This window comes from Balearica regulorum, chromosome 2, assembly GCF_011004875.1.
Source record: "Balearica regulorum gibbericeps isolate bBalReg1 chromosome 2, bBalReg1.pri, whole genome shotgun sequence".
NCBI classification, from domain to species: domain Eukaryota; kingdom Metazoa; phylum Chordata; class Aves; order Gruiformes; family Gruidae; genus Balearica; species Balearica regulorum.
In genome coordinates, this window is record NC_046185.1 from 130922556 (window position 1) to 130937523 (window position 14968).

General features: G+C 34.8%; 1 protein-coding gene across 4 annotated transcripts in view; it reads right to left on the minus strand.

The window, feature by feature from the left end:
* TAX1BP1 (Tax1 binding protein 1) overlaps positions 1–14968 on the minus strand; it is a 63521-nt gene that overhangs the window by 14041 nt on the left and 34512 nt on the right. The window contains exons 8-14 of one of the 4 annotated variants that reach the window (XM_075745927.1): positions 13891–14076; positions 11389–11616; positions 9978–10124; positions 8620–8713; positions 7357–7475; positions 5701–5826; positions 3740–3811 (exon numbers count right to left, since the gene is read on the minus strand). In XM_075745927.1, the coding sequence (XP_075602042.1) occupies positions 3740–3811; positions 5701–5826; positions 7357–7475; positions 8620–8713; positions 9978–10124; positions 11389–11616; positions 13891–14076 (972 nt within the window). The remainder of the gene's footprint in view (positions 1–3739; positions 3812–5700; positions 5827–7356; positions 7476–8619; positions 8714–9977; positions 10125–11388; positions 11617–13890; positions 14077–14968) is intronic. The other 3 variants (XM_075745928.1, XM_075745929.1, XM_075745930.1) reach the window with 3 other exon arrangements.

Sequence of the window (14968 nt, forward strand, 5' to 3'; positions counted from 1 at the left end):
AAACTCAGCACTAACTAGGTAGGCCTATTGATTAATTCTCAATTTTTTTAATAGCATTCAGACAATTTATTCTAGAAAGAAAAACTATTACTCAAGGTTGGTATTTTCTATTTATATTAACAAATAGAAATTAGTTATACTTTTCACAAAGGTAATCCAGACTAGGTTACTTATTTCAAACAATACTTATACTACAAACATCATACGGAACAAAACTGCACTTATACTACCGTCCAATTACAAATGAGTGGATTTTAAATCCATGAGAAGTTGTATTTTCATATAGGGATTCCAAAGTTATTACACTTCCTGTGAAAAATAATTTGCCTTCTATGAACTTCATGAGCAAAGTTCTAGTTCATCCTTCTTCCCCCTTCTTAAATCCTCACCTACTTTATATATACATGTTTACTTCCAAAATTCAGTGTTTTCATCCAAAATAAAAAATAGTTGAATTTATTGAAAGGCTTAAATGACCTGCTGTATTTAATTCTATTGTTTAAATATTTGTATCAAAGGCAATGAATTCTCTAAGAAAAGCTCAAAACAGAACTCAAAAAAATTAATATACTTAAAATTCTACATTCTTGCATATAATCCATAGAGACAGTAGTAATTATAAACTACTAAAGGGTTTTTATAACTTAGAAACTGTTAAAACTCCAAGCCAATATCTATAAGACAGTAATTAAAGTGACTGAAGTGTGGTCAGCGCATCAACTGTAATTCATCCAAAGAAAAGTCTTTCTCATCCTTCCACTTAATAAAATGGGTTAAGGGAAAGACAGCATGTATGCCAAGAATATCCAAAGCAATATGCCGTTTACAATTCAGAACCAAGCAAAAAACCTCTGAGATGTAAAGTGACAATAATAATTTAAAAAAGAGAGTGTTAAGACAGATATGCTTTCCAATAATTTTTTTCTGATTAGCATTTTCTTCTGAACTCTCTGGGTTCATGTTTAATATTTGCTAATGTAATATTAACAAAAACCTCGAAGATGGAAGTGTGTGTTTGCTCCAGAATACTTTGAATTCAAACCTAAAACCAAGACTTCAATTAGTGATTTAACTACATGAGAAGCTAAATGTCTCAGTTATTAAAAGGAACAACTCAAGGAGTTTTTCTTAAAAACAGGTAAACTTCAGCCGAAACACTAGAATACAAAAATGCAAAATCAAGTAGCAGTAACTACTCTGAAAACAAAATGCCACTCAAACAAAAAAAGATGGAGATTATACATTTATTGCTATATACGTACTATCAGGTTTCAGACATAAAGGGTTTGGACTCCAACAGCAACATCATAAAGTCATTTTCAAACAAGAAAAGAGTAGTTTCTACAAATGGTAAGGCAGCTTACAGAATCTTTTTTGGAGCACTGGCTGCAAAACAGTAGTGTTTATTTTCTTTTAGAAAAACTTTCTAATACAGGACAACACAATTTCTGTCTAACACCCTCCTGTAGATATGATACAAAGCTATGCTAGCAGTACTTTAGATTTATAGACTAAATTGCATATGATTGAAATGGTTAGGGTTAAATGGTTAGGATTACATCTTAAAGTTTTAGTGAACACGTAAAATCCAAATAATTAATCTTTACTCAATACAAAGCAGGAACAATTAATTATCAGTGAAACTAAGATTTTCCTTTTTAAAATCAATTTCTTCTGCAATATGGAAGCAGTTTAGAATGAGAGGTAGTGGCATGAATACTTTAATTTTAGCATAAAATTAAAACAGAATGTAGATCAAAGTGACTGTAAAAAGGTGCTGTAAAATAGCCTTAGCCAGAAGGTGGAAGGCTAGGGTAGAAACTGCTTAAAAAATAAAAAAAAATAAATCAAAGGCTATATAAGTATGTAAATAAAACAGAAACCAAGTAATTTTATAGGTTTGAAGAGACACCAAATGAACATTTTTAGCATGCTATGGTTGGTGGCATTTATCAACAAACACCGATAATGGAGTATAAATTGAAAAACTGTTTACTATACTGTGCTTAACCTTTTAAATCATGGTTCCAGTCTAGCAAGGCACTTTGATTCTTCTTTGTAATGTAAATATCTATAAATTTGGTAGATAAGGTTCCAAGCTTTTATAAGCTCCATACATTATTATTACAATTGTTCTCCTTCTTATGTGTGGTGTTTAAAATTACTCCCTCCAGCTAAACTAGATTCATCAAAACTCAATTTTTATTTTGCTTTATTTTGAATTAGAAAAATATGAGAGAAATCTATTAAAAATTTTAAATGTTTGGTTAAAAAAAAAAAGCTAATTTAAATACCAACTACTTGAGAATCTAGAATTTTACTAAACATTTAACTAGCTTAATCTGAAATTAGTTTAATTTCAATTTATCAGTACACAAATTCCTGGGTTTACTAAATATCCATTCACACGAGATTTTTTAAGTAATCGCAGCCATCCTATAACTTTTCCACAATATCATGCAATACTATCTGAATGTAATAAAGACATTTTATTATTTCGTTTTTCAGTAAAGCCTAGCTTTGATTAATTGCCATATAATACCTTAGAGGTACTTCCAACATTAGAACATTAGCATTAATATTTCAGAATCTCTGGTTTAACAGTAAGGGTAATGAATTTGATTAGACAGTGAACGCTTGAAAGTAGCGGTCCATTTTCTATCATATATTTTTAAAAAATCAGAGTATGGTTTGTGTATCTTTCTTTTCTGATAAAGATATTTTTCAGTTGTAGTTTACTGAAGTCACTACTGTCACATGTCAAGCTGCTCTTATTATTACAAGCAGTCAGTAAGAGAACCGCAGATGTCAAAAGGATTTGGCTGTACGCACACATCATGAAAAAATTGGAGATTATACTGTTGAAATATCTACATCTCTAGTTATAGCACAACATGGAAAAAATAAACTGTCAGGCTAAGTATGTATGTACCATTCATGTCTTATGCCAGGATTCCAAAGGGAATGAGGTTTACTAATTGTGCTGCTATCAGCCAGTAACTCCTGAAAGTATCAGTGAGAGAGTCTGTCTCAAAGAAATTAAATTCCTGCAAGTTTTGCTAACTGATGCTCCCTTAGAGGACAGAAAGGCCGCAGCATGAGCTCAGTAATAACCTTTTCTCTCTGGCCAAGCAGCACACACACACAGAGCTGGTATCAGGGGCCGAACCTCTTTCACTAAGAGATACAGAGGAGTAAAGGAAAGAGTAAAAGGGAGTAAAAAAAGGAAGGAGGCTGGAAGGCCACTGAAAACTTGTAGAAAAACAGCAATGCTGCTGAGATGAGAAAGGAATATAGGACAAAATCTAGTAGGAATTCCAATGTTCTGTGAACTGTACAGCTAGCTGCCATTTCAGATTATTAATTTACACTATCTGCAAACCAAAATAATTATTTTGGATCCTGGATGGAATATCATTCTAGATAGGAACAAAATATTTTTTGACACCATAACATTTTTGTTAGATTATATGCAGAAAATATTCTGGAACACTATTACAGAACAATAAATGACAATATTTTCAAAGGCTGAGTCAGTTTTGTCAAGTTGGTATACTACAGTGTACATTTTTTAAAAAAACTGTGTTAGTACTATTAATAGAATTTGTAGTTTAAAATACTAATTCATTTTGGCAAAACATCCAAATACAGAAAAGGAACAAACCCTCACTGCAATTCCTCCAACCAAAGAGCTTCACAAGTGTTAATTTAGAAAATTTAACAGGAATCCTGACAATACCTTCTCACTGGTAAAGAGTTCCAACTGTGATGCCAGTTCCTTTATTCGTCTCTCTTTTTCTGCCAGCTGAACCTATATGAAAAGGAGTTTAAGGTTTCTATATTAGTGAATAGAAACTTTCCCTGTGTGTTATATTGTGAAACCATAAAGTTCGGTGATTAAGTTCATCTTTCAGATGGAAATTATTTTGTCAACTATAGTTACACGCAACATCTAGTACTACTACAAATCAAAACCAACAATTCTCCCAAAGTTTATCTACTGGATAACAGGAGTACATTAGCAGCCTTTTCTCGCCAGTTGTCAGAGAACAGTTCTGGAATGATAAAATCCTAGGTTAAAAACCTGGAGCAGAGTCAGTAATGCTAACGGCAGGAGAGACACCACTGCCCAGGATTGCAAGCCTCATCTCATTATTTCTAATGGAAGCCGGTGGCAAGATTTCAGTGATTTATTTCATTCACTTCTCTATAGTTCTTATGTCCCACCACAGAACTGAGAGAACCAAAATCTCCTCCTACCTCAAAAATACTAAATTTGTTTCACAGACATCCTTGCATCTCTGTTGGGTGCTCTGGGACTAGCATGCAACTGATTCTTCCAGGCTTCCTCCTTGCTTCAAAATTATTATTTAAATAATCTTTCTCTACAAAGGGCTATTTTCTTTGGATTCTGGTTACTTTGGAGACTGCCTCTCCATTTGTTTTTCTAGCATATAAGATCAATGCTCTGCACAGTTACATATCAATTTTTTTTCCATTCTGAAATTCCCTCTCCTAGTTCAGGTCAGAGAGAAATCTACTGACTGGGAAGACAAGCTCACTTTTTCTCCGCCACCTGCACCCTCCTGATTGATAACAAGTTTTGAATTGCAGTCAAAATGCTTTCAATTTTGGAACCAATTATTTATTACTCTTGCTGTTGAGAAGTTAAAAACAAACTTATTTTACATCAAATTACACATGGCAACCAATCACTGCCAATTAATAAATTTAAGTGAATTGAAGAGAACCATGCATTTTATAAAGTTGAAATTGAAGCTTTGAAAAGTGTCGAATAAAGGACAGCACAGCCTCTAGGTGCTGAAATGAGCTGTAGAGTAATTCAGTACTGTATAAAGAAAAAGTGCTGTGATTTCTAATAGAAGGGGGGGTTCCTACTAGAACCGATATAGACACAGTTCAGTTTAATCCCTGTTCATTACAATGGGCAAAAATGGACAACAGAGAGTATTCTATCCTGTCAACTACACTATCACTGTTAGACTGCAAACAAGCGTAAAAGCTAGTCTTATGGAAATCTGTTGCTCTTATCTCGTCCTTGTTGACCTAAAAAGCCACTTCAGCATATGTATTACTATCACATAACCTCAAAGATTAAGTAAGGCCTTGTATAAGCTAAAGCTGACCGTTACGCATAACTTTCTGGTGCATGTGTTACATCGCTCTACTAAGACTATAGTTGAGATACTCCAAATTAAATTCTCTCATGATAATTTTAAAAACCAAAATATCACTCATCTTGTATCTCTCTAGTTAATTGAGATAAAATGCATTAGATGTTACTACACTAGTAACACAGCATGCAATATGAGGATTTTAGACGAACGTGCCCATCAATAGTCCTGTTAGTATTATAGTAAGCAACAGGAAATTAGAATTCTCTACCCCCTTTTCTTCCTGTAATACAAGATTAACGTCATTTGGACATTAGTCTAAATCCACAATATTAAAACACTGAGAGCCATTTGATAATATACTTAGCAGATCTGTCTCACTTTAAAAGAAGCATTACAAGACTGTGTTGTTTCTACAAGTGCAAACCAGAATTTCTATTTAAAGCAAAAATACATTTAGTGGCTTTTCTCCATTAAAACTCTTCATTACTTGAACTATTAGAAATGAGCAGCTATGTTAAGAACATGATACCATTCATTGTCATAAACAAAGTCTGTAACTTACTTTATACTGATCCTCCATTGCTGCTAGCTGTAATTTTATACTTTCATTGATTTTCACTTGTTCTTTCCACTTCAGCTCCAGTTTAGCCAGTTCATCAGCATAAACACTGCATTTCATCTTCTCGTCCTAAAGTAGTTTATACCATGGCATGAAATTTTCACAATTTTAAGAGACTTCCCCCTCCTGCCCCCACAACAATACTGCGTAACTCCGTGCTTTTACAAATGGCTTCCCCAAGAAATCAAGCCTGACTCAACTTTGAAGAGGACAGGACCACTGAACACTGCATAAATGATGTTCAATACCTATTTTTTTTTCTTGCCTGAGTTTTCAACAAGCTGATACTCCTTTTTAGCTTCATAGTTTCAAGTTTCTTTGTATCCTTATACAAATTCATAATTATCCTTTCAAGTGCCTCACTTCAATACAAAACCTTTCCCTATGCAACTATTACAACCTAAATATCTTTCATCCAGAAGGTCAAAGGCAAAGTTTTCTTTAAGCATCACTATAGAAGAAACAGCCAGCAGAAGTTAATGCAGGCTCTCCACAGACAGGGTAATAAGCAGAATTACATGACAATTGTTACACCCTGGAGAGCACATTAAAGTAGAGTAATCTCCTTGCAATAAATAAGACAAACAAGATAAGCTGAGTTCATGGCAGTTTGTGAATGTATTATGACTATTCAAGAATAAAACATATTAAAGTAGAGAAAAATTCCAAATTTTTAATTCTAAACTTAATTAGAACGTTCCTGAGTTCATAATGTTGATTAATGTTTTTTTTTAATCCCTAAACAGCAAGCAAACAATGAACAGAGACAACACCTAGAAAGCATTTTTTAAACAATTCAACTTTTCACCAGCATCACTGATGCAATACTCCATTGTCATACATACATCTAAACTGGCTAAATGAAAATCAAGTTAGGACTGACAAGTATTAATATTTGAAGGGCATTACTGTTGTGACTACAGCACTACTGGTGCCAACTTTGGTTGAGGCCCCATGCCTGGAAGCATTTAAGACCAGGTTGGATGAGGCTTTGGGCAATGTGGTCTACTGGAGGGTGTCCCTGCCCGCAGCAGGGGGGTTGGAACTAGATGATCTTTAAGGTCCCTTCCAACCCAAACCATTCTATGATCGTATGATAAATGCCTTTACGTATGACTGAGCCTAAGCTAGTAGGCAGCACCTACTCGGACATCCAAACACTGTAAAAGTCCAGGACAGTCTGATTTGAAGGGAGTTCTCACACTTGAACAGCATATTGGATAAACACTGCTATACTTGTTCCAGACATCAGCTGGCTTATAGCAACATGCCGTATTTGATTTATAAAAGCAATTATACATAAAATATAATGGAAAAAAAAAAGAGAGAGTATTCAAAACTTCAAGCATAGAAGTAGTAGTAGTATTGTTCATTTGTTTTACTGCATGTGGGTTATCCTGAGTCGTCCTTGTCTCTAACACTATAGGTAATCGAGAGCTGACTTAATAAAAATGTGTTTTCTAATGTTAAGATTTCTACCATAATCACAGTGTATCACACAAACGAGCAAGGCAACTCAGCTGGGTAGGCGTTGTAGTTTTAAGACTTAGCACCTATAGCTACTTTCTGTTCAGCTTTCCGAAGCAGCCATTTACTTACTGCCAACATTTGCTTGCATTTCTTATACTTCTCTGTTTTCTCTGCAATTTCTTTATTCATTTCACGTACTTGCTCCTTTACCATGAATTCCGAAACTATATCAGATGAAATGGGGCTAACTGTGAACATTGAAGAAAAGACAAGAATATTGATTTTTATTTTTTTGTTCCATAAATAAAGTTTGTATAAAAGATGACAGGCCAAATTTCACAGTGCATCAAGAACAGTGCTCCATGTTATCCAAGCAAATAGAGACAATCAGTGTCATGTGGCTAGTGATATGCAAGATCAGCAGTCATACTGGCATGTCTGTGTTCAGTTCTCTCACACACTTTAGATGAACATAAATATACACACACATACTACAAAGGTCGATGTAAAACCTCGCAAGAAAGTAAACCTCAGAATATATATGGTATGATATCATGCTAGATACTTTATTCTTCCATAAAAACATGAAGTGCCTCAGCAATCTACTTCATCCCATCGCATACTCTAACTGAGGTTGCTGGGATTTTACTTGTTTTAGGAAACACTTGTATTTACTTAAGACAGAAGGAAACAGACAGAAATGACAACCTATAGTCTCTATAGACAGAAAGAATGTGGGAATTATAACGTAACACAAAATTAGTCAACTTCTAGTGGCATTTATAAATTTAAATTGAATAATAAACCAGGCTTAGTTTTAACCCGTTATATGTTTAAGTTTTAGAAGATTAGTTTTGTAAGAACTTAATAGTTCATAAAAATTATAACCTAGCTAAACATTTTCTAATAAACCACTACTGTCTATAAATCATGAGAATAATCTATAGACTTGACCTTGCCATCACATAATCAGAACTTTTTAGTGGATTTTACAGTAGAATGCTACAGTGGGTAGTCATAACAGGACTGTAAAATTGCCAAGCTATTGTACACAATTTGCAAATTTGGGGAGTATTTTTTTTCATTAATTGTTTAGAGCTCGTTTTGCCAAGCTAATGTGTTAACTATCAAGCAGAAATTCAAGAGTTCAGTCCTACTGACATTAACAAATATCAACTGAACTGTTTTGAAAAGATACCCGAAGTTCTTTAAGAATGTTACCACTTGAAAAAAGATACAAGATTTTTAGATTAATTTTGACATTTCTAGTCGTTGCTTTAACTAAAACATAACAAGTCCATCTACGTTATAATATAGGTACTATTAGGGACTATACCACATAGACAACACTTTCAGGCTGATACAAATAGACAAAATTTAAGCTGTTGATACCTGGAGATGCAGACAACTTTTTGTCTGTAACAACGGCAGTAGCTGTCTCACTGTTAGATGCATCTGTCAGTTTCTGTTGATGCCCTGCAATTTTCTTTGTGAAAAGAAATTTTGGTTTGGTATTTAATTAAATGAAAGTCAAAGCAAAAAGTAACATATATCTTGCACTATCATCTCCTCCAAAACTGGACTAGATGGAATTGCTCATTAAAATAGGAGGTAATAATAAATATGCAAACGTATTTAATTCTACTAACACTGAAATTGCCTCAGACCATGATTTTTATAATCTTACATTATAAAGTTCTTTTTCCCTAAACACAGTGATTTCTACGCAAATTATTAGAAAAATCTCATTTTCTAGAGAATTAGTTACACTTAAATCCATCAACTTAAATCTAATATTCCATTAGGAGATGGACTCTGTATTACTAATGAGTGCTGGACTTCCGGTGTCAACATAGTGAAATTTGGTGTTTGTTATCAGATGTAAAACATAGTCAAAGATGTGGAAGAACTTTAAGGAAAAGTCACATGCGTTCTGACATGACACCTCATTCACCATTGACCTTCTGGATGAGAAGACAACTTTTTAAAGTAATCTGTGGATCAAAGCTGGGTAACTACCCCATTTGTTCTTTGGATAGCAGAAATACTTAAGTCTGTTTTTCTTAAGAATTCACACTTGTGCATCTTGCCATTGCTCATATACAACGTCATATTCCCCGTTTGAGCTCCTCTCCAACTCAGTCACTAATTTTCACAAAATTCTGAAGAACACTGCTCTCAAATCTATTTGAAATTCACTAACAGGTTCATTTACTAGGTGGCATAACACTCACATCATCATTGCGAACGCCTCATTTATTTATGGAACAAAGCTTAGAAGAGTGATAAGAAAACAAAATTCATATGGCATACAACTATATACTGTGTTGTGGAAACTTTCTCCCCATTTCACTTTGAAATCTTCCTCCAAGTTCTCCATTTCCCCCACTTTTGGGTTAGAATTTTGGGGTTTTTTGTGGTGGTGGTGGTGGTACTGAATAGAGGTAGTAATTATGAGGTTTCGCCTGCTTCAGTTTCAAAATTCTTCCTTGAACAATGTTATACTTATAGATTCATCCAAACTCTGTTAGCTTTCTACATACACCAGTTACTACAAATCCTATGCTTGGTTTTGGCAACTTAAGTTTCTAAAAAGAATCATACAAGTAATTTAGCTTTATGGAACAAAATGGTAAATTAAAGAGCCATTGCTTACTGCATGTTTTAATCCTTTTTAAAAGCACTGGTTTTTGCAGAATAGCTGCTGAAAAGTTAAAAAAAGCAAGTGCAATTCCTCCCATTCTACTTACTGCCTGTTCTGTAAACTTGTTTACTTGTTTTTGAAGTTTTTGACATTCTTTGAATTTTTCCTTGTAATGGTCAGCAGCCATTTGCAGACGAAGCTTCAGATCTTCAACTTCTCTGCGTAGTTCCTGCTCTACTGTGTTTGAAGTTTCCTTAAAAAAAAAAAAATAGAAACTGTTCTCCCTTTTGTTCAAATACAACTATTTCCCAAAAAAGCCTTTTTTCAATTAGAGCAAGCATAATGCTCTGTGTAAGTACAGAAGAAGTTCCTATTTTCTTAGTGGAAAGGAAAGGAACAGAGCAGCAGAGCACAGATAGAGGCAGCATCTGTGCTGAACTTCATTCCAAGCAGGACACAGTAAATAGCAAGGGAGTAAACTGGCACTGGTATAATACCAGAGATAGGTAAAGAGGATTCTTATTCTATTGGCTGATTCCAGAAAGTGCTCTAACTATCTAACTAGTATAGCCATGTGGCAAAAATGGACAGACTGTATTCCATCACAATATGTTTCTACTGGAAGTGGTTCAGTTGAGCTGTAACATTGATACACGACCTAGCAAACTACATTTACCAACTGGATTCTTTCTGGTAATTTGAGTCATTCAGATGATCTGCTACTTCTTTCAGGATACATTTCAAAGACATTGGATACAACTGAACTTCTTAGAAAAAGCATGTAATTCTTTGTTATTTTAAATATAATAGTTCTTCTGAGGGTTGTACTATTCTCTTCCTATTTACTGCACTATTTTAATTACTGTTCAGCTCAATATATTTTTTTCAAACTGCCACATCATTCCAGTAATCCTAGTAGCGAACTAATCCAATACAGTTGCAGTCATGGAAGATCTGGTACAAAGCTCACTTAAGTCACAATGATGAAACTTGTATTAGCTCACTAGAGTTTTATCTAAGATGAAGGAAGTCAAGACACTTTCCATTACAGTAATATTTTTATACTTATAAATAGTAAAGCAAATTAACTTTGACCACAAATATTGGAAGGACTCATAATAATCAAGAGAGAATCCATCAATGAGGAAAGAACAGCATCATAGAAATTTCTATAAATTCTCTTATCTGAATGAATTTTCAATGCTACTGTGGCTCATGTAAAAGAATTAAGAAAGGGAGAGGATTCAAAATAATAAATACTGTATTATTCTGTGAAAATAATCTGGAGGTGGAGGGAAGTTGCTCTAAGTAGTAGCAGAAACCTTCTTTCTTAACAGCCTTCCAAATCAGCTAACATGCACTTGATTTAAGATAGTATCTTGAGTGCTCAAAAAGAATTTGATAATGATTTGCACTAATCATCCAGAAACGTATTTTATTCCCCAACTTTAGCAAAGCTAGCTCTAATAGATTTTATAAATACAGATAAACTTCAGTACTAAATACTGACAATTTACCTGTTCATTTTTCAAAGTCGTGATCTTTTTAAGTTCAGCTAAAGCATCAGCAAGCTGCTTTTTCAATTTTTCATTTTCCAGACGTGCACTGTGAAGATCTGCCATCGTCTTATCTCGCACGTTTACTGCATCGCTCAGCTCTTTTGACATAAGGACAGCTTCTTGTTTGCTAGCCTGAATTTGATCTTCAGCTTTCCGAAGCTGTTCTTTTAAAATACTTGCATCCTCCTGGGATAGAAAAGAGAGGGAAGAGAATCCATAATTTTTTAATTCAAAGCTTAAATAAAGGTTGGTATAGGGATTAGACACATTTGAAAGAAAAAAATCAAGTTTTCCTGGTGGCTTTAGCAAAACCACTAAATCAAGAAGTTAGTACACAAGGATCATTTTGCACATTTGCCGCCTTTGCCAACAACAGCATGCAAATATATTTCACTATGACATAAAGGCAAATTTAAACATCATTATTCTATCTATACTGGATTTTTGTTGTATTTTCAGCTCTAAACATATGCCAAAAAAAGTCTTTCTGTCTTCCAGAACATCTTTGCTTATATCAGCATAGAACTCTTCACAGGCACAAACAGCCATCCAGCTTCAAAACCAAAGTTCACCCCACAGCAAGACACTGCAGGCAACAAGTAAGAGGTCTTACAATGCCTACAATCAGTTGACGTAAGACACTGTAAAGGAGCTTTGGGATGTTTTTCTCACAGCTCCATTTCCCAAGATCTTGCACAACAAGCTTTTCAGAAGGAAATGAGAACAAAAAGTAGTGAAGAGCAAGCTGCAGCATGCAGCACTAAGACTCTCGACGCTGCTGCAGCTCCATAGGGCAGCCCAAGGGCTAACTGACCAAGCTGCACTACTGGCCTCTCACTCCTCAGAAAAGCCCAGGATTAAAATAAATAAGTGCATAACTCCAAAGCTATTATAAGCTGCTCGCAGCTTCTGGGCTTCCTGAAGGCATAATCATCTCATATTCTTGAGTCTAGACATACATTCAGGTATTTCTAGTAAATTATTTGTTAATTTTTGAATAATTACTTAACATAGCAAGTCCAGAGGAATACTGATATATTTTGCAAACATTTATGAAGATAGATGGACTAGGAAATGCCCTAAAGTCCTGTCCCTTAGCTATTTTTAACAGCACATAATGCATCAGTTCCATATTTCAGTAAATATCTGCAGTTTCACAGTATAAGATGAAAATGTTAATGATCCTATCAGAAATGACACAAGCATTTCAAGATTAATAAATGACAGTAATATTTTGTTGCTTCAGCACTGGCATACACACCACCCCACCCCAACATGTTTCTACTTCAAGGTAGAATACAGTAGTAGTTTAACACACTCAGAAACTAACCTGCAGAGCAGTCAAAAGATTAAAACAAGATAAGCTGTAACTTAAAGCAAGATAGTGTGTTCTTTTGTCCTCTTGCTATTTCCATTCTCAACAGCACTACTTTTTTACTTAAATTTTACATTCATAACTCACATTAACACAATTTCTGTTCTTTTGAGATCTAGATTGTTTTCCCTGTGAGAAGGCTGGAAAGATACACAAGATAAAGTCACCTGTATAATCTGACTTTTCCATGCTGGCCTCAAAGGCTGTGTCTACATTAGCTCTCTAGTTTGGATCAAGAGCACATTTGCAAAGCAAAAGCTCCCAGACAATTCCACTATTACCTATTACGCTGCAGATCACAGGACAGAGCAGTCTCAGGGCACAGAAACTGCATTCCTTTCGGATGAAATTAAACAAGAACAACATCAGGAACAAACACCTAATGCATATGCTATCCATAGTACCACACTAAAACTTGTCTGAGGTAACCCCACCTGGACCATGGACAGCACAGATACCAGCTATTCAATAATTTCACCCTCCTACTATACCAAACTGTTTGCTAACCACAATGCTACCACACTGTGTAGTAAAAATCACCTCTTTCTTAGAAGTACTACTGGCACTCTTATTGCTGAGTTCTCAGTCAATTTAGTCCATTTATATGGTATCTTATCCTTTCTCAGGTTTTATACCATTGTACCTTCACAGTACACTCACCTAACAATTCTTTCAGTACATCTTTCGAAGTCTCCTCTTTTCTCCTCCACTACCCTCTGCAGTCTCAACATACCTACATTCTTAACTTTTCTCTTTTCTTCAACCAGCTTCCTTTTCCATGAAGTTAAAAGCAACTCAGAGGAGCACACTGTTTTTACTGGAGCTCTTTTACTGAACTCACAAATTACCCTTTCCACGCATAGTTCATCTCAATAGTTCATTAGGTGAGACACCTCAACAAGCTCAGAACGTGCACGACTAAAACCAAATCGCTCATTTTCTGCATCTGCAGAGAGCACTATAATCATCTTGCCTCTCAGCCTACACTCCGGTGATATCTTCAACTTCTTCCTTTCTCTTGTCAAACACATACAACCTTAAATATGCTTATTTTAAACCAGGCCAATTACATTAGTAATGCTTACCTTGTTTGATGAGGAGAGCAAAAAAGCTTTCTTCATATTTTCTTTTTCAGCTATAAATAGCTGTAATCTGCCAACCTCCTCTTTATAATACGATATCATATTTTCTTTGTTTGCATCCAAATTCTTAAACGTCTGGATTTCTTTTACTAGCTTGGTGTTTTCTATTTCTGTATTCTTCAAGTGTATCTGTAATGATGCTAAAAAATGTCAAACTCTTCTTCCACGTTATGAAAACTACTCTTCACCTGTCCATTTAAGTGTTCACTAAACTCTAACTCATCTCAGACAGATTAGAACAGGTAAAGAGAAAAATTAAACATTTGATAGTATCACTGCCTCCAGCTCAGTTTTTCTGGCTGGACTTCTTCCAGCCTGTTCATCTAACAACAGCTCCACTCTACAGCTAGAAGTTATGGCTCTGGTTTATGTCCACATCCAGTTAAGCTATTCAGAATTCACTTCTCTCTTCACAAATGCTGGACAACTAAGGACAAGCAAAAAAACGAATGACTTGAAGAAAACTAAAGAGAAATTAAACTTCTAGTAGTATCTACTTGCAATCATCTAAGCAAACAGGATTACATCAGCAATATTCATTTCCAAAGACAGCAAATTACTTTAACAACTCTAGAGCTGTTTTTAAACCTATCACCAACTCTATCATATTATGCCCAGTAAAGGGTAACTGTCACACTCAAGTGATGCCCACTCAAGGACTAGAAGATGTGTGTTGCTTATTTACAAAGGGATTCCCTGCTTGTGAAAGATGTTTTGAGATTTTATGACTTCTGGTGTATATCTAATACTGTGTGCCACAAAGACATTTTCCTATGAACAGAAATAATCTTTTAAATACACTTGATTTGTTTCATACATATAAGGATTTAATTGTTTTAGCAGATAGGACTTTTTTTTTTTTCCCTTTTTCAAGGTGAGGGGGCAGCAAACTGTATTTTATTTTAAATATGCATGTGTCAATAAGAGCAAAAGAAATCAGCTACGCTAGTAAAAATCAATGCAACAGATCCTACCAAAGCTTGTCAGTTATGCACAAGACTCAAGAATAGGGATCTAGAAA